The sequence below is a fragment of the Salarias fasciatus genome, chromosome 9, assembly GCF_902148845.1.
Source record: "Salarias fasciatus chromosome 9, fSalaFa1.1, whole genome shotgun sequence".
NCBI classification, from domain to species: domain Eukaryota; kingdom Metazoa; phylum Chordata; class Actinopteri; order Blenniiformes; family Blenniidae; genus Salarias; species Salarias fasciatus.
The window spans coordinates 11,732,784-11,757,412 of record NC_043753.1 but is presented as its reverse complement, the minus strand read 5'-3'; the positions used below and the strand labels follow the sequence as shown (position 1 = coordinate 11,757,412).

Here is a 24,629-nt window from a genome sequence, read left to right as displayed (position 1 = left end):
TCAAGACTTCACTTGAGCTGAATCTGAATGTTTAGAATTGCAAATTCTGACCAACAGCGCTGGTCTGTAATTTGCTGTGATTGTGCCGAGTTACAGCTTCGATGCAGAATAAACCAATTTCTACACTTATGGTTTAAATTGCCTGTGCAAGGAGACAGTGCTGTTATATATCATAACTGGAGATTCATTTCTGAATGCCTCTAAAAAGATCTACAGTGAAACGGTGAATGTACTTTTTTTTTTTGTAATGATAGCCTTCTCCCATTAGGCAGGAGGTGGCAGTGTACGAATCAATTCACATACATTTCTGCCAGAGAAGACAGGGAGTCGAATCAAGACAACAACAAAAATAACTGTGCTGGAGAAGCATTGTTGACTTTTTCAAATGTTAACAACATTCATTCAGTCTGAATAACTGTGAGTGTACGTCGTCAATGTGATGCACAGTGTCAACAAAGAACATTTCTCTATTCAACCTAGACAACAGGAGTTAAAATACTAATCTGAACATAAGACACCAGTTCAGTCCTCCCATGTTTTGCTGTAAAAACAATGACTGCATCCCTACGTACAACAAAGCAGTATAGAGAAAAAGAAAATAGACGGCAATAAAAGCAACAAGCTGGGGCGAATGTTTCAAGGACAATCCCTTCACCGATCAGGAGGTCTGCCTATGGCAAGAAAAAACATTTCAGGAGGTACTTGGCACGATGCGACGAGTTCAGCAGCGGCAGCCTGAGTACTACAACAGCCGCTGATGTACAAGAGGACCATGAGGGGGATCACAGCCAAAATATCATCACCAAGATGGAAATGGGCTGTTCAATGGACCCCTTTGGAAAATAAAACTTCAAAAGGAATCCGAGAACAGATCTGTCTACTCGTAAAATAGATTTGATTTATGATGTAGTGAGATTTAATGGAACAATAAATATCTTTAAGTTCAACATATGTGCCCATCAGTAGTAGATAAAACGGCGACAGAGAGATTTGGGGGAAATTTAGGAGCGCAGACACTTCGTGGAATGGAATTATGAGACCTCTTTGAAGTCACAGTCATTTTCTGTAAGTGGCCTCAAACACAAAGTCCATTCACTTCACAGCACATTATCAAACTTCTGGCATTATTGAGGAACTGTCTCGCCTCTCAATAAAATATGGGCCCTATTCCCCCCACAGGCAAAATCACTCGTCATTTGGATGAACTGAGGAACTGTCTAAAGACATGAAAATGATTTCCAATGACAGCTCGCTTCAGCTAAATGACTAATCACACGGCAGAATAAAAATAGCTGTCTGCTAGATTGGGTGAACTGGTGAATATTGAAACACAATTGTAATACCGCTGAGGCGCAAATGCATTTCTTATTCCTCAGATAGGCTGTTTGATAAAAGCAGGGACAAATGTGGGACGGCTTTGTAACCTCTCGATGATTCACATCCTACAAGCCGTGATTTAAAGATGATTGCTGCTGTACTTACAGGCAATACAAGACATGAGAGCACTTCAATCAAGGTAGTCTTGCAATACTCCAGCGTCGTGGTAAGAGACCAGATTTAGCTTTATATTTAGCTATTTTCAATATTATTTAAAACAGACAGAAAATCTCAACATCAAAATGAAATAAACATGCACAAGTACCAAAAAAACACTGAAAAAGAGGACTTTTTCTGAGTTGTGTTCTTTAGAATTCTTTGCAACGGAGTGGATGAAGCCTTCCTCCCCGTTCAGCTCTGCATAAGGTTTAGTGTTCCCCTGGTGATAATGACGCCTGATGGACTATGACAGACCAGACCCCGCAATATCAGCTCCTGGTGCTAGCAATCAATTTCAGACAGCGGCGGGGTCTGTGCTGGGGTGTCCATCTTTATAATTTGATTTGTTATCCCGTTGGACAGTTGTTACAGCAATCATCGCAACGATCACTCCTCCAACCACGACCCCGGCCTGCGGCTCCCATCCCCAAAAACCTCCCAAGACTATTCCCCCTATTTCAACAATCCTCTGCCAAATGCTAGCACAAAAAAAAGGGAAAGAAAAGTTTGTCTTAATTTCAGCGCTGCTCCCTCTGTCACTCTCATCCCTAGCCGGCAGCTCTCACCTTCGACTTGAAAACATAACTCCCCCGGCACACGCCTTTCCCGTGCGAAAATAAATTTCTCGCTGCATCTCAAATCTTTGGACATCCCATAATTTTGTAATTCGCCCCTGACTACAGCTGTTGGCAGGGTGGCAAGCCAGCCGCGCCCCAGTTAATCATAGATTACTTTATCTGGGCCATTCCAAATCCTCATGTGTAATGCAGTGCTACCTCAGCAGCAATAATCACCCCCCACTCTGTACCAAACACACACACACACACACACACACAGTCTTGTATTTCTATCCTTGTGGGGACCTTCCATTGACACCCATTCATGTCTAGCCCCTAACCCTGACCCTTACCCTAACCCTAACCCACACCACAAAAAAGCCTAACCCTAAAGAAATGTTTTTGCACTTTTACTTTTTTCAGTAACAACAACATGGTCAAGAAAACACTGTTTCTCCTACTTAGGACCGGAAAAAGGTCCCCACAAGGCACGTCGTTCCACGTTTTGCTATCCTTGTGGGGACCTTTGGCCCCGACAAGGATAGAAATACAAGAACACACACACACACACACACACACACACACACACACACACACACACACAATCCCCCTCCTCACTCTCTCCCTGAGCCTGATTTGCCTCTTGCCCTCTCAGTCTTCTAAATTTCTCCTCTCCCATTCCTCATCTCTTTCTTCTGTCTATGCATGATTGGACATTCTCATCAAACATTCATGAGCCAAAATGCCCCCCTCAAATGTAATATCATAGTATTAGCAACCCTTATTTCATTTGTTAAGGGCTTGGCTGTGGCCGTGCGGCATCGCACACAACGTTCATGGGAGGGTTTTCATTGCGGAAAACCGGTTTATAGTCACAATGTGGCATGAAATATGATGGACAACGGGCTCCAGCTGGTTCCTCGCCAAGAGCGAAGGGTCCCTCTGGCCAATATGACGAGAAAAAGCAAGGGCAGGCGGTATTAAAAGACCATGTAATAGACAGTATTATGAGAGGGGGCAAAGGAAAGGGAAGGCTAAGAAAACAAGAAAAAGAATAAAAACAATAATAGGCTCAGAGCTGAAAGAAAGTTTGTTTCAAGGAAGTTTTGCAGAGGTGTAAATGATGATGAGGTGGCGAGAGCAGCAGCTGAACAGACTGGAGCCTCGGAGGCAACTTCCTGCAGGCATTCATTAGGCTTCATGATAAATCATGCTCTTTAAGAGAACCTGTGGTCAAAGCTCTGATGACAGATTGTGCTGATTACCACTTGCTCTTTGCTCCAAAGGAATCTCCAAATTTTGCGCATAAGAAATTGCACTCCAGCGTTTTTTTGTTTTTCTAAACCCTGGAAAGCAACCTCACGAAACCTTTCAATTCTCATGCAAATAGCATTGTTGGCCGCATGGAAAGTGTTTCTACTGTTTCTTATTACTGCAGGGAGACAAGGGAGATGCTTGACCCATACTGGGCAGCACAGCCTTGAGCAGAATAACATTAGTTAAAATGTCACACACAGTGTGGATCTAGCCATCACGGCCACGGTAGCTGGGCATTTTTTAAGAACAGCACAAAAATAGCAGCCAAATTATTCTGAAGGAGATGTGGGTCAATACTGATGTTACTCTCTCTGGCATTGGAAGGTCTTTTTTTATGGTGCGAAGCAGTTTTACAGTATGGTTTTCACTCTGGTGCTCTGGATATGACCAAGAGGGGAGAGTTGTATTACACGGGAAAACAGGACAAAGGATTAAAATGTAATCATAATCCCACAATCTACAGTTTTACATTGTTGTGAACTCCACTGTGGTGAGTCATTTCATTAGATATTTTAACCACTATTGATTCTTGTGACAATGGGGTTGGCAGGCATGGTTGGCTCTGAGAGGATGGCGAGCTTGCATGTGTGAAACATTTTTACTGCCAGGCAGTCTTGCTTTAAGTCATCATTATGACAATTGCCTGCTCTTTAAACCATCCTGCATTCAAACCTCTTTATGCATTACAGCTTTAGTCAGCAATCCTCCTCACACACACACACATCCATACACACACAGAGCAATTTCCATTTAATCCACGTACAAGGCTGAGGCTTTCACAGACAATAACACACAGACAAAGAAGAATTTGACTATGGCAGAATGCCCTCCTCAACAAGCACACTGAGACCACCGCAGACAGAGAGGGCAACAATAAGGTGCAGTGTTATTTTCTTGTATGAGACGAGAATGACTTGTTCACCGCCGTCTCCTCCAGCCAGGCTGAATGTTAAACTGAACTTAAATCCACAAATGAAGGAAAGTATAGTCTGAATGCACAAAACCCTACTCGGGTCCTGCTGTAATGCAGGCAAAAGCTTGATTTTCCACTTTAGTATGTTGGTGCTGGCATAGACGCCAGGCTACAGACTAGAAAAATTAGAATCGGGGCCAACAGGTGAGGGCTTGCTTCATGGAAACTAAATCCAGCGCTTCAGAAGTGACCGACAAGCCTCTGTGGGAAAAGAATATAAAGTAAGAGGATGAAAGGAAGCTTTTACACACAACTATGATGCAACTCCATCAATTGACGGGCTTAATTACCATTAGCTGACCACTTGATTATCATATCAATAAGGACTGTGAAATCGAATGAGACACAGACCACTGTGCAGCGTTCCAGCAAATATTTGCATGTTTAGCAGGATATTACGAAACATTGAGTGTTTTCCAGGACACTTTGTGCAAGCGTTTGTTATTTGAATTTCATCAGAAGCCCTAAAAGCAGTAATCCTCATGCATTGGTGCAGTCATTCCCCCTGAGGATTAATTCTAAAGAGGTACTCGCTCACTGATGTTCGGGCTGCTTCTCTGATACGGTTAGCTGGGAAAGCAGCGGGCTCTGTGTCTGCAGCAACCATTCCCTCACAAGCAGAGAGCAGAGATTTGTGCTCGCTGGAACTAACTTGACTCAGCCACATTCAGTCTGCAAATCAAAGAGGACGCTGGGGGAATAAACACGTATACGTATGTGTGAGGGTGGGAAAACGAGGAAGTGCACTTATTCTGTCAAAGAACAGAGTCCAATGGAGTTTGTCATATTGTTTTTGTCTCATTTCCTCCCAAAGAACACACTACCTTTGAAAAAGTGGGCTGTGATGCAGTGTCACTCTGTGTCCCAGCATGAAATCTTTGAGGAATGCAATTATCACTTCGCCCAACAGACATTTCTCTGAAATGACAGCGAACAATTGGGAACATAGGAGAACGAGAGAGAATGGAACTATGTGTGTGAGTAGGAATGAGAGGTATCACCATTAAGAGCTGACCCTGCTGCCTGCATTGAACTTCAGACTTTTTTTTGTCAAATTAGCTAAGTCTTAATCTGCTGGCAAATTTTTGATATAGTACTCAGGGTCAGAAGTTTCCCAAATTAACTTCTCTTCCTTCTATTTTATGTCACTTTCAGACTTTGTCCAATAACCTCATGTTTTCAATTGTTTTATGACTCTTTAGAGCCATTATTTTCTCTAACATGACCTTTAAATGATCTACTCAAAGTTCCACCTGCCAAGGCTACTACTATTGTGCGCCATTTCCCTTGGCAGATCTTATCCAGAATTCATTCCCTGAACAATAATTCTTAAGGAAATATTAAAAGCTGTTTAATAGAAAGGATCAGATTGCCTTGGCCTACACATGAGGTCATTTCAGCTCATTAGAATGGAGAGCAGGGCTTTAAAAGTAGTCAGCTCTTGTGGGGAACATGACTGACTCAGTTGTAGTGTGTGTGTGTGTGTTTTTTATTTAGCTGGACAGGTACCAAACTGTCACGCCAGTGCTCAGCAAGAAGTAAACTGTCACCTCCCTACTATTAAAAGAACTCCCGTGAGAAACAAAGAGGGAGGGAAGAGCAGAGTGGAGTGTACGAAAGTCAACCTCAAACAAACAGAAACAAACAGAGCGCACACGCTGATGGCTGACGCCAACTGATTTCCACTTTTCCCACAAACAAAAGGCTCTCAGGTCAAGACTTTTTTTTTTTTTTATTAACAACACATTAATAATAGAGCACCGAGCAATTAGTGTCACACAGAAATAAGATCTGGTCGGTCGACAGATGGGCAAATTTACATTATTCAACAAGGCTATTTGCCTGCATCTAAAGCAGACTGTGTGTACTAATTAATTGTTGAGCAACATCATAATAATGTTTACCTATGCACCACGTTGGTTAAATTAAAAACACAGACACAGAGACGAGCCCCTTAACACACACACATACACACACACACGGCCCAGGCTATCTTTGGCTGCACACTGAACTGAATGTGCTTGGCAAGTAGGCTGATGAAAGGTAACCGCAGGAGAAGAACTCATTATAGATCACAATTCAAACATAAAAGGTAGGAGGGACTTTTTTCTCCAAGAATAACTTCATCTGGCTTCCTTTTGAAAATCCTCTAACAAATGTGATTTCTAGGTATGCCAGCTCACCTCGGAGGATTTGAATTGATACAGGTTTTCATTATCACACAGCAAATAAATGAATTTGGGATTACTTTGAGGCAGATCACCGATTTGATAATATAATATCTAAGAGGGAATTCATTCCTTAACTATTGTCATGTGCTTATGTTGGCTTTGGCAAAAAGTAAACTCTTTGGAAATGATTCATGAAGATCCTGCATAAAGTGTGCTAATTTACAGACTCGTGCAAATAGATTGCACTTTCAGGTTGCGTGCCTTTCGCGGGTGATTAACTAAGAACACCGTGAGTCGCTTCACACGTAAACAGGAGCATTCAAACGCCAGTATCGCTTTCATGTTTGTTTGCTTGCGTTCACAAGCATGAAATGAAATGTGATACCGTGCAGTTACACGTGTTTGTAGAGGATGTCATTGAACATATCGGGGCATGCAGGAAATAAATATTTGAACTCGGCAATAAAAGAAAAAAGAAAAACAAAATGTGGGAAATGATCAGCCACAAAGTCAAAGTCTGAGGTGCAACACAGAAAAGAAACCTTATAATAAAGTTAGACACAAAAGTCATGGGGAGTCAGCTGAGGAAATGCCTCTCAGACACAGACAGAATATTTCCAATTCCCAGCAGTTAAAGTCAAGCTGTGGCCTCGTCTGACCTGTGTACTTACAACACCAGAGCAAAGATAAACTGCTTCCAGTATTCCGTATGATCTGGACCACACACTCAATATTCCATGGTCATGAAGGCAAGTGTGTTAAATAAATAGTGTTTGCTACTTTGTTATTCTATCAGAAGCAATCCTCAGAGGGTCCTTCAGTAGATCAGCTTTGACAGATTTGTCACATTTGCATCCGTTTTTTTGTACATATTTTTATAAACGGCAGATCTGGCCCATAGGCTGCAACTGATACAAAATGCTGCAGTGAGAGTCCTTATACTAACTTAGAATGAGAAACAGCTTAGGCCTTGAGAAGGCACTCATTTAAATACTTGGAAAACATTTCCATCCCACAGTGTAGTTTGGGTTATTTCAATTGTAGAAATCTGACACATTCTACAATGTACCCAGCTTAATACTGTCACACATTCTGGAACTCACACAAATAAGGACCCTCATGCATTCTAAAATCTGGTACTTGACACATACTAGAGCTCTAAAACATTGCAAAATGTGCACACATTCTACAACTCAAGATTCCTACAATACCTGAATTGTGACATATTCTACAACTGACAGATTCAACACCAGTTTTAAAGGAATTGCACAGGCTCCCTGTGTCTTTTGGGTTTGATTTTTTTAGACTTTTTAAATGTTTTTTAAAGGTTCTGATGGTCTTGCACCTTCTTATCTTACTGATTTAATTTTATCTGGTGAACTATCGCAAACCCCCAGGTCCTCTGGCACAGGTCTTTTAATTAATACAAGAACCTGCAGTGGGGCTGCTTTCCAGCATTACATCTCACATTCATGGAACAAACTGCCGGAGAACCTGAGGGCTGCAGAGATGTTCATGTTTTTAAAAGCAGGTTCAAGACCTTCCTTTTTAATAAGACTTTAAACTAATGTCCCCTTTTGATGTTGTAAGATTTTAGAAATTTTACTTATTCACTACTTATTTATGATGTATTTATACAATAGCAGGGGTTGAGTGGGTGAGTTGGGGGTATTACTGTCTTCCTTTTTTTTTTTTTTTTTTTTTTTACCCTGCAAAGCACTTTGTACTAAAAGTGCTATATAAAAAAAGCCCAATTTGATAAGAACCCTTACGAATTGTAGAACTCGAATACATTCAAAAACTCTGACATATTCTAGACATTTTTCAAATATCGGCATTCCAGAAGCACAGTCCTCAATGTTTTACACACCTATTCCATCATAAATTCTCTGATTGTATTTAACACACCGTGAGTCTTGGAGACACAAATGCGTAACTAAATATAGTTATTTGCCAAATAAAGGATTAAGTTACTCTTATTGATGCTGTAACGAAAACTATTTCACAGCATTTGAATGTTTAGATCAGGTTAGAGGGTTGCTCCACATGTTTTGATAAAGGTGGGGAAAAGCAGTGGCTTTCATTTCTCTCCACCGAGCCTGAATTAGAACCAGCGACGTTTCCTGTCACACGATCAATTCTACAACCGCCACCACCACTGCGATGACAGTACTCAAGTTTTAGTATCTCTTCAGTGACTGCCTGTAGTTTTTTACTGTTTTTTGAGGCACTACATGGTCGAACACCCTCACACTGACTTTATGTCTGATTATTAGGAGTGTAACGGTATGTGTATTCGTCCCGTACCGTCACGGTACGGGGGTCACGGTTCGGCACACACAATCACACGACGAATACACCAGTGAGTAAAAAAAAAAAAAAATTCCAACCTTAGATGGCGGTAATGAGCCTAAAAGCTGCCGGCAACCACCATTATCACAGAAGAAGAAGAAGTAGAACAAGCAGGTCCAAACATGAACAAACAAAGAAGAAAGTACAAGCGGAATGAGAGCTGCAGCGTGTGGGGGAGCGGATTAAACGGGAGAGTATTTGTTCCGCGTGCGTTCCCTCATACGGAGTGACGTGTGACGTGCCAGTAAACGGGAAGCAGCACAGTCAAAAAACCAGCAGAGAACGCCACGGTGGTGGAAAAACACTTTTTTAATACAAAACCCCGACATAAAAAACATTGGAGAGGCGAGATGGAACCAAATCGCGTGACAGCGAGTGGTATAAAGAGCTCCATAGCAGAATACGAGCGATCGCCGGCAGGTGTTATGGATTAACTGGTTCCCGTGTTAACGAATGACAGCGGAGGTCTGTGTAAACACATGCTGGTTACAGCAGTTGTTAAAGTAAGACTCACAATAGACTTTAAACGTATACACTCACTGTAACTGTCGATAACCGACGTTCGCCAGAACGACTAGATGTTTCAGTCATTATTGGTCACAAGTTAACACGGGCACCAGTTAATTCGAAACATCGGCATGCGGCGCAGAGCTCACACCAAGACGTGCTGCTCCGCACGGCAGTGCTGCGGTCAGGGGAGCAGCCGCTCCTTCAGCAGCATATCATGCAGATTTTGGGACATTATTTGAGCAGATATCAGCAGATAAAAACTCTCTGCTTGGCGCTGAGGACTGCTGCTGCAGAGAGGAAGACCTACAAGTTCCTCGTGAGACTTTGTGCGCATGTCACAGGGTCCTTGTAAACGAGGATTCATCGTGGATGCTTTGTATGCTGTACATGAATACACTCGCGTTTAATACTATTGTTTACAATCGGATTGAAAAAACACCATGTAAACTGGGCCGATAATGTGTCGCATGGGAAAGCTTGGGAAAAATGTTCTGGTACATTTGTGAGCTTTTTTTACTTTTTCCCCACTGTACCGAAAAACATACCGAACCGTGACCCTTACACCGAGGTACATACCGTACCGTGGCTTTTGTGTACCGTTACACCCCTACTGATTATGGTCCAGGTCATACAAGTGCTGGTCTGTTAAACAGGTTTTGATGAAATACAGGAAATAAGTCCTGCCAACCAATGCTAGTAAAGCATGGGACAGTAAGCAGAGATAGCCAAATATTTATGTATGCACTAAAGGTAAAATACACAAAGTACAGTGAGGCAACATTTATTTTTATGGCTTGAATCAACTGCCAGCTTCCTTAGATAGTTTTAAGACACCATTTAAGATGTATTTATTTATATCTATTTCCGCCTTTGCCCATCCTGATTTTGATATCCTCCATTAATCTTGATTTGTATTTATTGTGATTTAATTTCAAGTTTAAAATCATTTTTTGTATAATTTACTTGTTATAACAATGAATTCTGTCAAAATTTAGGTCTGAGAAATGACCAAAGCATAAATGAAATCCACTCTGCATATATACACATGCAAGTGTTTCAAAAAAAATTTTAACCTATGGGCACACATACAGACACACCAACTGAGGGCAAGCTTAGCTGCAGAGTCGAGCCTCTAGGGCTGGTCGGTTGATTAATGAGGGGAAGAAGGCAAGGAGAGGAGGATGAAGCAGAAGTGTTAATGGAGCTATGATAGATTCCTCTAGGCCTGTTGTTTTATAGGTGAGTCTCCGGTGCATCTATATAGCAATATAATACCACAGAGAACTGTAAAGCCTCCGCCAGGCAGGGGAGGTGAAATATGACGATCAGAGAGTCTTGGCTATGAAGCGAAATAACACTCTCACCTCTCACAATCACACAACAAACATTATCGACTCAATTAATTTAACTGTGAGTGCCACTATTACAGTACAAAGACTCAACCTGATAACAGGACTCATTTCATTCTTTTTTCAAACATTCAAAACTAGATTTTCTTGTAAAACAGTACAGAGAACTATACCCTTGGCTACCTGACTTTATGATAACAGTGACAGCACTCAGAGTGATTCTGCAGGAACATCCAATTTGTTCATGACTGGAGGCCAGCGCAGCAAATCTCAGTGATGTGGGATGGCGGTATTAAAATAGTCTCAGAGACAAATTGTCTTTTGCTTAAAGCACTCACAGGTTTAAATAAAATAATGTTAATCCTGAAATTAGCATATTTTTGGTATAATAGATGATCTGAGAGGAGAAGATGGAACTACTGATGTTGGATGAGTTAAAGTCAGTGCTGTGGTCTTTTCAGCTTTTTTTTGTGTGTGAATTTTGCTCCATCATTATGACTTTGCAATCTTTTTCGATGAAGCTTTAATGAGTAATCACTGATGAAAAGATGTAATGGCTACAAAACCAGAAGCAGAAAATAAATAAATTAAAAAATGATAAACAGCTATAACAGGCTCAAGATCTAGAATTTAAAACTAAGAAAACACAACATTTATGCCATATCACTATCGGTAAACTCTACTCTCATGCCATAATACAGATTTATTGCCCAATTCCAAATAGGAAAAAAAAAAAAAAACATGGAGATTGATGTAATATTTCACCCAAAGCCACAAATATGAATCTCATGGTGACACTAAATGATAAACAGAGGCTCGCCACAAATTCTAAACCCATCCTTTGTGGCCTATGAATGTCAAATGTAGAAATATTCATGAAAATTTATACAGCGATAGAGCTAAATAAAGACATATTTCAGTCTGGACCAAAGGGATGAAGAGTTTGTCCATCAAATTCTCTTCCGTTCCCAACAAGAGCCACAGTGTGTTGACACTATGTGACACCACTACTGACAAACCATTTTAAGCTGTATCACTTAATCAGCTTATACACTACACTACCATACACTACTAACAACTAATACCAACATCTGTCGCTGTGGACGACAAAAAAGCTTTCTTGATAATTAGGTACAACGGGAATCAATGACGCAAAATGTACAAGTGAGATCCAGGCAGAGATTTATTTATAAAAGTGACTATATAATAGAGGGACATTTTTCACAGTGAATAATGACTGTTGGGCTGTTGTTCCCATATCCTGCTCGAGATGCAATTCATCAGGGCCAATAAGAGCTGGCGATTTGTCTCCAGGTCTTTGTCTGATGGAGGAAGCTGATGAAAAACCAGAGGAAATGACCACAATGTATGGCACTGCATGTGTGCGTGTGAATTAATGCACATAGTCCAAAAACATTCATCTCAAAGGGAGGAGCTAAAAGTAGGCTGCTTGCACAAACACTGCACCAATAAAATCACAAACAAAGCTAGTCTGATTAAAAAAACAAAAAAAAAATCAAGCTTCAGTTTCACTATTTGAGAATCGCAGTGATGCAGTGCAGAATGCAGTTCATTCTAGCCACTACAAGTAAAAGGAAAAAAAAAATCTATATGATTGATTTAATCTGATTATCCTCCACAGCCTCAGTTACATTTATCCACCTTGTTTGGAAGTCTCCGCTGCTAAAAGTCTCGCACAGCCAAGTGTGTATTTTCCACGCTCTACTGACATGTACAGTCCCTGGGATGAAAAATCTCCTGACATCCACCATTCTGGACAGCCTGTCATTGTTAATAGTGAGTGCATGGAAGTGGCAAGATCCCATCTTAAATGGCTGTGCCATCTTGGACAATAGACACATTGTTCCGCACTCCTTTTGCCTCTGCTTTGGTGGGTGCTTGGGAACATACCCACACACCATCACAATGCATGCTGTCCACATAAAGGCCACCGGCTGCTGGACACAAACACCCACTTGTGAGTGCAAAACAGCTGAGAGAGACAAAAGAGGGTTAAAACTGTTGATGACCGCTAATGGGGAGTGTTTCTGTACATAGATGGGAGCGAGGGAAGAGAGCCGCACTTGATCCAGAAAAGTACTTAAGGAGTAATAACTCTTGACTTTGTCTCGATGCTTAATGAGGGGAAGGACAAAAATCTGCTTTATTTGAGGTGTTAATGCCTCCATCGCTCAGCAATGTGGACTGCAAGCAAAGTATCACAGTCTGGTTTGAAAGGCCTTTGCAGTTTTGCATTTTCAGTGGTTATTCACTCTTTCTGAAAATGCTGTGATAAAGTATTTATGTGTGTGTGTGTTTGTGTGTTAGATTATGCTGGAAATGTGTTAAACTACATGGGGAAGATTTCAAATTACCTTTTCACAGAAACATTTGATTGCAGACCAAGTGTGATTAATTAATTTTCTGAGTGTTGCTCAAATATTCAATTTTTATGTGAAACTGTTTCCAAAAAATCATATGATACCTTTCCGGAGAATGACAATGTCTTGAGATTGCTTGGATTCATCTGATCACGCATCAGAAAAACCTGATTTTCTATGTAATTAAATAAGGAAAGCACAAAAAGCAGATAATATTTTACATGTCAGAAGCTGAAACTCTGAAGCATTTAACCTGTTAACATGAGTCACATTGTTATTTTTAGTTGGATGAATTATCAATTAAGTAACTAATTGCTTCACCTCTGAAATAAATTGTTCTTCAGGAGTATTAGCATTTACAACCTCGATTTCTTCTGCAGTAAAGCAACAACAGAAATGTCTTACAGTTACCAAGAAATTAGTGTTTAATCATTGAACAAAGCGAAGCAAAGCATAAGTCCGTGTGACGTGATCCGTTACAATAACAAATGATTCCTTTTGCATTTATTTTTCTCAAAGTTCTGCATGGAAATCTGGTATTTTTTTCTCTTAAATACCCTCAATGGTTTCCCGGCATGAGTGAAGCGGCTCAACCTAAAACACCGAGAACATCAGTAGCTGTTTTGATAGTCCTTAAATTGTAAAAGTCTATTTGCAACAAAACAAATAGTGGACTGTGAAATGGTTCTCACTAGAAAAAAAAAAAGTAATTGTAAGACCCCAAATAACTTCTGCACATCTTTAAGCAGGACTATACTCATCTTTTTGCAAATGATATACTTGTGCTACAATGATAAATCACTTAAACTCTCCGTCTGCAGCGCCGATTATTGGTTTTACAGATTATTTGTTTACATCCAGAGTTTGGGGATGATTGTATTTTCACTGTTCCTCATTCTGGACCAGGCATAATGCATTTTTAATGTGTTTTCTGTTTTGACATTTAATGTTTGGGTTTGACCAAGGCACTTGCAAAAAATGCAGTTAGACGGCAGTAGAAAAGCCCTTTCCAGTTTTATTCTCGCCATTATGAGCATCTCCACAGCAGTGTGTCATACGCTTATTTCTTTTTACGCTTTTATAACCTAAGTTTGTCTGTTGGAGTTTACTTTATTTGTCCCTCCATTTAAAAAAAAAAAAAACTCAAACAAAACAAAACATTGGACCAGTTTCAAGCAAAATTAAAATGAGATTTTTTTTTTTAGCTCCGAGCGCCTCTCAATCTCAGGAATTTATTCCAGTGCACTGATGTTTTGCAAAATCAACACACTTGACAAAAAAATAAACCATGGCATCGAATAGGAATTTGAGGATTTGCTCGTGTCTGGCACAAGAAAAAGCAAAGGGCAGCAGAGGACAAAAGCAGAGGTGCAAAAAAGGCTTTTGATCGTTATCCTAAAGCAAATATCATTATTTTGTATATGACCGATATTCGTGTAAACACTTGAAAATAGAACAATATTATCTTGGGGCGTTTCAGTGTATTTCAATATATTGAACGATGCTGAAATTGGAACTGTTACAAATTCTACACCTTTTACAAATACTATTTTCCCCTGTGGTCTGTGACTCTTAGTAAATGTCACTAATGTCAGTAAATGTTTAAAAGAAATGTGGGAGTTAGCAAATGTGATTACCTCCTCAATGAAGGGTGAAACGAGGGCATGAGCTACTAAAATGGGCACAAACTTGATATTGCCAGCACACACAAGTGGAAGCTGATCTTCTTCCATGATGCACTGAGGTTTATATCTGAATAACAAGTAAAACAACATATTATGAGGCGTGTTTACCTTTGTCTATGCACATTCTCATTTGTGCAGGCAGGAGCCAACTCAAAGCAAATTTAATCAGGGCAAAATGGTCATATGCCTTGAAGAATTTTTTTTTTGCCCTCATCCAATTGTCTCCATCGGTCGATGCTGATCAATGGACTGAGATGGCCAGTCCAACTAACCCTGATGCACACTGGATGCGGTCCGGCTGTGGAACGGCTGCGGAACGGACACCGCAGCTAACCCGTAGTCATTAAAGTCAATGCTGTGATTCACACCGGCCGCGGTCCGATGATTGTGTTTATAACGTGTTTTTTTATTATACAAATACAGTTTTAACGAGCATTTTCAACCGAGATGGCGGTTTGGGCTGCTTTCTATTGAGTTAAATGGGTTTCATATTGTTTATGGGGGAGAGCAACAGATCTGGCAACCTCCTCCAGCGGTTTGCAGAAGCTCCGCAACCGGTGTGAATCGCAGCGCTGCGGTATACCGGACCGCAGCCGGACCGCATCCAGTGTGCATGAGGGGTAAAGTGTTTGAAATCGAGCTGTAGAGATCCTGTTGTTCTTGTGGTGAAAGGCATTTCCTCACCTGGCTTGCCACAACTTTTATTTACAGATCATTAAATATTTCCTGTGTTGTACCCCATCTTAGGTCTCATACTGTTTTCTGAATCTGATCTGTTATGCTTATTTTTCTGTTTTGATCTGTTTGGTTCAATATGTCTGATCGTTTTGTCTAACTATTATCAGAATCCACGTTGTTTGTGGGGGCTCAGCACTTCTTCCAAACAGCCTAGCATGCGAGACCTTTGTTTAAATGCTTCCGTCAGGGTGTGCTGTTAGTCATGTCATTGTTTTAGCTGATCACCCACAAAGTGTATGCAAAGTGCAATCTAATTGTCTAATTTAGCATGCCTTATACATTAGTAAATTAGGCACTATGTTCAATGAGCAAAATATAATTTTAAGTCCTGGAGGGAAACAGTCGTGCATGTTTCATCACACCTGATTGTAATGAGCAGTTCATTATCAGCCTTTCTTCAGAGTTACATGATGACATACTCATTAGTTTTAGATGTGTTGCAGCAGTGAAAACCTGAAAACATACAGGGCTGCAACCTCCAGGAGTGCACACCTCTGCCATAGAGACTGTAGCTCTCAGCTCTTGTCTCCTTTATAGTCATTACATTGGCATGACAACTAAAAATTAAAATCACTGCATCAGTCTTATTAACTGAAATCGAAGCTTTCAAAGTGTCACTAATACCCAGTTAATGCAACTAAAAGTCAGGTGGTTGGACTGAAACAGGATGAGGTGATCTGTGCACAAGCTGTAGCATCTTGAAATGAAGTTGAACAGCATATAAAAAGTTAAACAGGAAGTCTGGAGTTCCTTTTTTTTTTTTTTTGACTGATCCATGTTGCTAATTTACCAGCTGACCATTGATCATGGCTGTGGTCTGTGATGCTGTAGGGCAACAGGAAATAGCCCATTGTCTATGAGCTGAAAGAGTGCATATCACCGCCTATTGTTATGGTGGCAACATGATGTCAATAATAAATTGATCACACTCCAGTGCGTCTATACTGGGACAAAGACAATAGTCCAATTAGATGGCTCAGTCGAACTATGGTTGAAGGTCGACTCAGCAGCATATAGAAACACGCTGACCATCTTTCAGCTCTGTGTCTTTCTTTTATACTTCGTCCATACAGTCATCCAACTTCCATATCAGGGTCATGGGGTCCTGATCTCCTATCAGGACAGATTGCCATTCTGTCACAGGCAAAGAGATACAACCACGTGAACTCACTTTCATACTTCAGACAATATACAATTACAAATTAACCTCAAACACGTGTTTTTTTTGACTGTTTGAGGAAAACTAGGAGAAAACTCATGTGGGCACAGAAAGCGCATCCAGACAGAAAGACGCATAAGCCTGGATTCAAACCAGAGAAATTCTCACTGCGAGGCCACGAGCTTTGTCTCTGAGCATGATTTAGGTCAGAACAAACAAAGTGTTTCCAGAATGTTTGATGAAAATTGAAATGCACTGTTTTATTAGTGACCTTACAATTTATCGAACATGAGACATATTGATAATGAACAGAGCTTACAGTGGTAAACAAGAAAGGTTCTGTCAACTGACTGCATGGATTGGGAAATATTTTCTTATTTTTGTGAGAAATAGTATATTATCAGGAGTGCAAAGTCTCTGGATTGCTACCTGTCCTCTCAAAATATTACATGCCTACCTGGGAGCCGGTATCTGATCCACATCTCCTTTGAAGTGTCAAAACATGTTTGTGAATGGAGAGAATAGCAGACAAACTCACCCACAGCAAACTTAAATTGACCATTTTTGTTAAGGCTCCGAGAAAAGTTGGATGGATGGGGAGAAAATATTCAACAGCTGACCTTTTCTGTTTACCGCCGTCATCCTAAGCCTTCGAAACATGTACCTGGACTGAGACTGACACACGAATTACTCAAAGGTCATGTTATTCAGCCTTTCAAAAGGAGTCCATCGCTCTGATAGCATTGGCTGTTTTTTTTGCTGAAAGCTAACAAAGAACCCGCGCTGATGACGGCAATATCACTGCTGCTGTTTGTTAGACCCGGCCAGCATTGCCTCCTCTTTGCACAGAGGTATTTGACTTGTTTTTGGCTCTTCTGAGCATTTAGTTTGTCTTCATGTAGTCAAAACGAAAAAAAAGAAAAACTGTATGGTACAAAGCCACGGGATTAAAATTAATTGAGAATCCACACACTGTTCTCTGGCAGCAGATTGTTTACTTGTTTGTCGATTGCATGTGTGCCAATTCTTTAGTGTTGAAGCAAGCCAGTTTCTGTGTGCGTGTGTGTGTGCGCCGTTACACTGTGTCAGGGGGAATAGCCTATTGGGGTTATGGAGGGTGCTGCGTGGGGTGATGAATAGGATGCTTTTGTGCTCTGTCCCGCTGCTGTCTACTAACCAGTGAAGGAGAGAAAGGTGAGAGAGAACGGGGGATGAGGGAGATAGCCTGATAAAGGAGAAGAAAAGAGGAAGAGAGATAAAGAGAGAAAGAAAGGGAGGGAGTGGGGGAGGAGATGAGAGCCACACTGATACGTGTGGGGAGTACAGGTGAGATGCAGGGGAACGAGAGGTGAGAGAACGGGTTTCGAGGTGAGGGAGAGGAGGGGAAACGTGAGAAAGGAGCGGGAAAGAGGACTACTTGTGCATTCAGGAACACTGCACCGTTGTCTCCTCAGTCCACAAAGATACAAAGAAGTTGGCTAATGTAGAAAATTGTTGACATTCATGTCAAAACACAGAGAAAAAAATGGGTGAAAAAGTGCCTCAGTAGGTAATTTTGATCACTCTGCAGAAAACAGAGATGACCTCATGGCCTCAACCTTCACACATGACGGGGTTTGGAAATGAGCCAATCATAGTGAGTGATGCTGATGAGTTCAGCCAAAGCTGCCGGTGTTGCCGTGGCCAGTTTAATACATATCACATAAGGAGAGCCATTCCACTGTACTACTTTCTAATAAAAAATAATGTAGGATACATTTTAAATGGCACAGCATTACAGTAGAGACTGATATGAGCGAGTCAGAAGGTCAACTGTGATGCAAACTCTTGATATGTGATATTTGAGGGACCTTTAAAGCGCTGGGAAAAAAAAAAGCATTAAATATCCATCACATGAGAAGGAAAACACCAAGGACCTTTCTGGCCTGAAAGTCCTGCTGTGCAGAGACAGTTGACACAGAAATGAGCTGCTGCAACAGGCGGAGCTGTACATCAAACCTCAATACGCTCTGAAGAAGAGAGGAGCATCAAACATGATCTTACCCTGGGATCACACATCTGTCACGTTTTATGATCTAATCTCATTTATATTTGATCATACAGTGGTGATCAAACTCCCGTCATCAGATTTAGATTTCAGCAAAGTTTCCAGAATGGTTACTTGTTTACAACTTTGACAGTGAAAATGCATGTCTGATTAGACGTATGGTTAATGGGCATAAATGAATGAATTTTAAAGGAGATAAAAGATGGACGGGTGACAAAAAAAATCCATCAAAAACCCTAAAAGGTCAAAACTGCTTGAATCCCAATTGTCTGACATGAGGAAAATGCCAATTTGCTTTGTCTAAAATGACAGTGGTATATTTTTTGAATTGCTTGTTGGAGCTTTATACATGAACCCCGATTCGACTGACATCATGGGTGACTTCACTATAAAAATACCAAGTCCCAGGAGAATATGGACTTTGATTCATGCCACTCCGGAGGCAGCCATTGATGTTACTGTGTATATGTGCAGAAGAACTATTTACTACAGCCGTGGGGAGCTTGCAATGTAGCAATGATTCTGAAAAGTTCCACCTTGGCATTTTCAAAAAGTTGTTTTCAGTGGTTCCAACAGCCGTTCTCATGTAAAAGCACATCCATCTGTCCTCACTTGAAAATGCTGTTGCGTGAATGGAGCCTGACTCTGTAAACCTGCTCTGGGGAGTTTAAAGCTTATTTTTTATTTGGATTTCGAAACAGATTCGAAAATGACTAAAGCTTTGCAAGGAAGAATTTGAAGGAGGAATTGATTTTTTTTCCAAATGAAATCGGAAGTTTAATATTGCTTCAGTATGAAAAAAAGAAGTTGCATCAGATAGTCATAACAAACCAGTGGTAGGATGGACCGCTGCACAGACATCCATTATACATTTCTCTATGAATTTCTATGGGGAAGGACCTTAAGAAAAAGTGAGTGCATCTCCTTTGCTTATGTTACAGAAGCTAATCATATTTTGTTTGCTTTATGGTTCAATTTTCTGAATGAAAAGTAAATAGTTCAAGATCCACAGCCTAAACCACTAGTGAGCAACTGACTCATCAATTAAAAAATAAACAATGAAAAAGCTGGTGAATGTGACATTTGGGCTCATGTTGCAAATTGATTGAAAAAGCAAGTTGTTTTTTTTTTTTTTTTTTTTTGTATTCTGTCCAACTATGAATCATTCCCCTCCACCCAGATCTGTATCTCTTCAGTCAGCCCACACGTGTGTGTACCTGTCACACTTTTGGATTTCCATCTCTCCAAAACTGCATGAAATAAAACCCTTGGCACCATGCTGTTTAGCACTGATGATGATGATGATGATGATGATTCCTCTAACCAAAAAAGATTGATAATCATAGAAATGTAACAGCACCTGTTGATTGCTTCAATTTGCTTCGTGGTTTTTTTTTTCCCTCTTTTTTTCTCGCTCTGTTTGATTCTGTCCTGGAATAACGAACCGTAGCATGGACAGATAAATGCTATTTGTCTACCCACACTGGGGTTCTCTGAGGCTATCGCAGCATGACTTTTCAATGATGAAACAGCAGCAAGCGGTGGAAAGCTAAGGGAGTGGGCGATCGGGACACAAACTGCCTTTTTTTTTTTTCCTCCATAAACAGCAGGATGAGATGCAGAGCTGGCAGCGATATAGCATCCATACCTCAAGCACAGCCAGCACAGCATGCACCCTTACTTGCTTTGCAAAATCGGGGGCTACAGCCACATTTTCTGGACGCATCAAGCCAACAGCATATGCAAGGAATAAATCAAGCCCGAAAGTCAGCTGTGTCGCTAATTTGCATGTAAACAACGAGACAGATTTCGAGGTTTCTTTCGCTTTAATCAGACTTGAAAAGTTCAGCTCCCTTTACAGTGAAAGAGTGGTCCCAGATATCTTCAACAGCAGCAAACAATAGCAGAATAGTGTTGATGAAGCCAGGTGATGATGTGAGGAGGCAGATATCATTAGCCCCCATCATCACACTTCATCAGAGGAGAGGGAGTGTGCCCGCTCTCTTAGCGTAATGAGCTGGAAGTATGAACAAAAGCAGATGGCTTTATGCGTCAGACAATAAGGCGGTCATAATTGAATATATATCATTCATTTCACTTTAAGCAGCCAAGCCTTTTTTTCCCCCCCTTCCTTCTTGCTGTATGTCAATGGAAATCCATTATGAGGGCATTGAGGAACTGCCGCCACACTGAATCAGCTGGACTTGAATGAGATTTTTCATTTCCAGGATTCAGTCATCAGGGCTGATGCAGAGTTTAACTACAGTAAGGCTGAACTGACTGATTGTCCCTCTAATGGCATCGATGACATTCACAGTACTTCCATTGTGAGGTCCATGTTACAGTCTGTACAATTTGCATCTCATATAAGTAAGATGGTTTTATCCAGTATTACCACACCAGCGTTTTTTGGTGCTTGGTGTCCAATGCTTCTATATTTTTCTCAGTATAGTTCATTTTAATTTAGTTCTTTATGGTATATGTCGGCTTTATTAGTATGCAAAATAGAGTTTTAAGATTTTTTGGTTTGTGTTCTCATCTTATAAGGCCCCTGTGTCAAACCCAAGTTGGATTTTTCTACATGGAATTTGCATGTTACACTAAGTACTCATTAATTCATTCCAGTTTTATTTCATTCTTGTGCTCATAATACAATTTTTCAATTACTGGTCAATATCAAACAATATCCAGTTTCCTCTGAATATCCAAAACACACAAATTTGCAGTTAGTTGTTGATTCCAATTAACCAGTCGGTGTAAATGTGAGTGTGTATGACTGTTATCCTCTGTCCAGTGATGGACTGGTGACATGTGCAACCTGTCATTTCCAATATTCAGCTGATCAGCTCCTCAATTACATAAAGCAGTGTAGAAAAGGTGTAGCTATTTGTAAATACACCTATGCCTATTTTCATTTTCTCATCCGATTGTTGTAAGAGTGGCTGAGATAAGATAAGCATTTATCTATCCATTAGCAGCCAAGCATGTCAATCAAAAGTGAGACGGCACATTTATATGCACCAATATACAAACTTTACACATTTTTATTTAATCAAACAGCATCATAAAAGTTGCTACTGTAATTCCTTTCCATGAAGAAAATAATTTACCAGTTTGGAGAAAGTGAAAGAACAACAAAGAGGGTTTTGCTTCCTGACGGCAGCTGTCAGTCATGCGGACTTTACCAACATCTCAGTGTGTGCTCAAGTCTTCGTGCTCGAACTTGGCCGCAGCCCGTGCTGCTCTAATCTGTTTTTCCTCTTGAAGAGCTCGCAGCAGGACGGCCGCCTATGGAGCAATTAAAGCCTCTTTCTTAATCCAGCTGCCCTCGACTGAGAACAACTGGAACTCCCCCTTCCTCCTCCGTCCTCCTTCCTCCTCCTCCGACAGCAAGTGCAACAGTACTCACCCCCAGTTTCTTACTCCGTATCCTCACGTATCCCTGCTTCACTATGTCGTTGAAGTTAGAAGCCATGGTGAGGAGGAGGAGGAGGGGGAGCGCGCGAGCTCCCTGTCCGAAAGAGGGAGGAAGAATATAAAAATTAAAAAGCAAAAGTGGCTGAATTCTGGAGCGGTTAAAAAAAAAAACCCTCTGAGGGTCCGTCACGCATCCGACGAGGAGGAGGAGGAGGAAGAGGAGGAGGAGAAGAGCGCGCGGCGCGGCGGGGCGACCTGCTCCGGTGTGGGCTCGCGCTCAGGCTGGCCGGCTTCAGCGGCGCGATCCATCCGCGAGCGCAGGGAGAGGAGGGAGATACCATTCATCAGCTGATTCACCGGAGAGGAGCGGCGCTTCCTGGACCACACCATCACCCCGACAGAGGGGAGGCTTTTATTCATTCATACATTTATTCATGTTTCGTCTACAGATTTTGAAACTTCCCAAACTCAGCTTCCTTTCTCTCCTCATATTTACTATTACGCACCATGCTGCTGCTGCATTGACTCAATGCAAACTGTAACAAGAGAGCGATGGATTAAATGGTATTAGTCACGTTGGAAACTGATATTTTTAACTCTATTAGTCATTTATTTTCTGACCGAGCTCTATAATAATAACCTATTGTGTTTGTGTTGCTGTACTCACATGCAATAATAATCAAGTATTCTTGGGTACTTGCACTTTCTTGAATGTTTTTTTTTTTTATTTTTTTTTTTTTTATTTTTTGCTTCTTTTGTTTTACTCAGTTTAGGTTGTATTGTGTGGATTTCACATCTTCTCCCCTTGTCCGCTTGGGTTTTCTTCTCAGTTATTTCTACACTCTCAAATTATGAAGCATTTTGAAGCTTTTTATTTTTAAAGTGTGATAACGATGGCCTTTATTTGGGAAAAAAAAAAATCGATGCCATGAAATATGCTAATACACTGTGATATGCTCAGCATGGTGGTGTAGTGGTTAACACTTTAAACTCACTGACAGTCGGGGTCATTTCTGTGTGGAGTTGTGATCAGCTTGGACTCTTTCCAGGACTCTGCAATCCTAAAGTGGAATAGAAGTTGGATTGATAATGATGTACTCTATTTTTGATATTCAGTTATAAACTAAAATGTGTGTCTGGAGAGATCTGTGATAAAAGTATTTCAGCTATTTTGAAGGGGGTGGTCTACAGGTTGTGCAGCAGACAATGGCACTCACCAGAAGACAGGAGGAGGAACTGAATGAGAACAACACCTGGTTTGGTTTGGTGTTGTATGTGTGTGGGAGAGATGATAGTTCTGTACTAAAAATAATGAGGATGGAGCTGCGAGAGAAAAAGCCCAGAAGAAAAGTATTTTATATAGTTCAAGTACATGGGTGTTTTAACGGTTTTTCATTCATTGGAATTATTGGAAAATACAATTTTTCCATTATATTCTAGTTATTTGAGATCACCTGTATTAATATCAAGTCACTATTGAGTAAACCGGCAATATGAATTAATATTTAAATCAACTGATCTGGACAGTCATAAACCAGTCAGTTCAGGAATTAACACAATTTAATGTTTGTATAGAAAACTAAACATTGTATTTAGCTTTTTTTCCCAGTTGAAATAAACCTTTTGAAAAGCAATTAATGGTTATTGTTGTATCCAACAACTTAATCTGTAAGTTTTCTTCTTCATATTGCTTGCCAACCAAATTGCCATAATATAATTTCTGGGTACTTCATTGTATTCATCTGAGAAATGTGCTTTGAATGTAGATTTTCTCTTTTTCGCTTCAACACCAAAGGGAGATGAGATAACAAAAGGCTATATCATCATATTTTCCATCATCATGTATATGTTTTATGTTTTTTTTTTTATTATCCAGATTAAGACATTGTTAATCTTTTAATCTGTTTAAATGTGTTTTTCTAGTTTCTCAGTTAGGATTTGCGGCTTATCATTGTCTTATATAATATTCACAACAATTATTAATATTTTTGGATTTTTGAACAAAATCTTTGAAGAATGAATGTAGTATTGCATTGATTATTGTCCTAAGAACATTGAACTAATCCTGTGAACTTTGTGTTTTCAAGATACTGTTTTTGTTTAGTTTTTTGCTGTAGTTGCATCTCAAGACCGACCTTTATGTTACATTATCTTTTAGGTTGAGCTTCCCTGTTGTGAACCAATAAATCCCACACATGTTGTTTGGTTACAACGTTCAGGGGCCCAGACTCCTTAGTTTGGCCCAGTTTATGCATTCTCCATTCATCATTTTGATAACTAAATTTCTACATCGGCTAGTGCAGGTTCAAGATCAAGGCGCTCCCCTTGATCTTTTCTAACGCTCATTGTTCTTAATCAGACTGCTCGTTTAGTGAATTTCGAGGCAACTTCAGAAACCTGAAACATCTATTCAAATTCGGCCCTCCACTTCTCCTCC

At 40.5% G+C, this 24,629-nt stretch overlaps 1 protein-coding gene across 3 annotated transcripts in view; it reads right to left on the bottom strand.

Moving 5' to 3' along the window:
- Nucleotides 1–22,421, bottom strand: part of dok6 (docking protein 6) — a 52,985-nt gene extending 30,564 nt beyond the window's left edge. Inside the window, exons 1-2 of one of the 3 annotated variants that reach the window (XM_030099178.1) lie at nt 22,392–22,421; nt 22,185–22,268 (exon numbers count right to left, since the gene is read on the bottom strand). In XM_030099178.1, the coding sequence (XP_029955038.1) occupies nt 22,185–22,250 (66 nt within the window). In that variant the 5' untranslated portion in view covers nt 22,251–22,268; nt 22,392–22,421. Of the gene's footprint in view, nt 1–22,184; nt 22,328–22,391 lie in introns of those variants that run through there. The other 2 variants (XM_030099179.1, XM_030099177.1) reach the window with 2 other exon arrangements.
- Between the last annotated feature and the right edge of the window lie 2,208 nt (nt 22,422–24,629).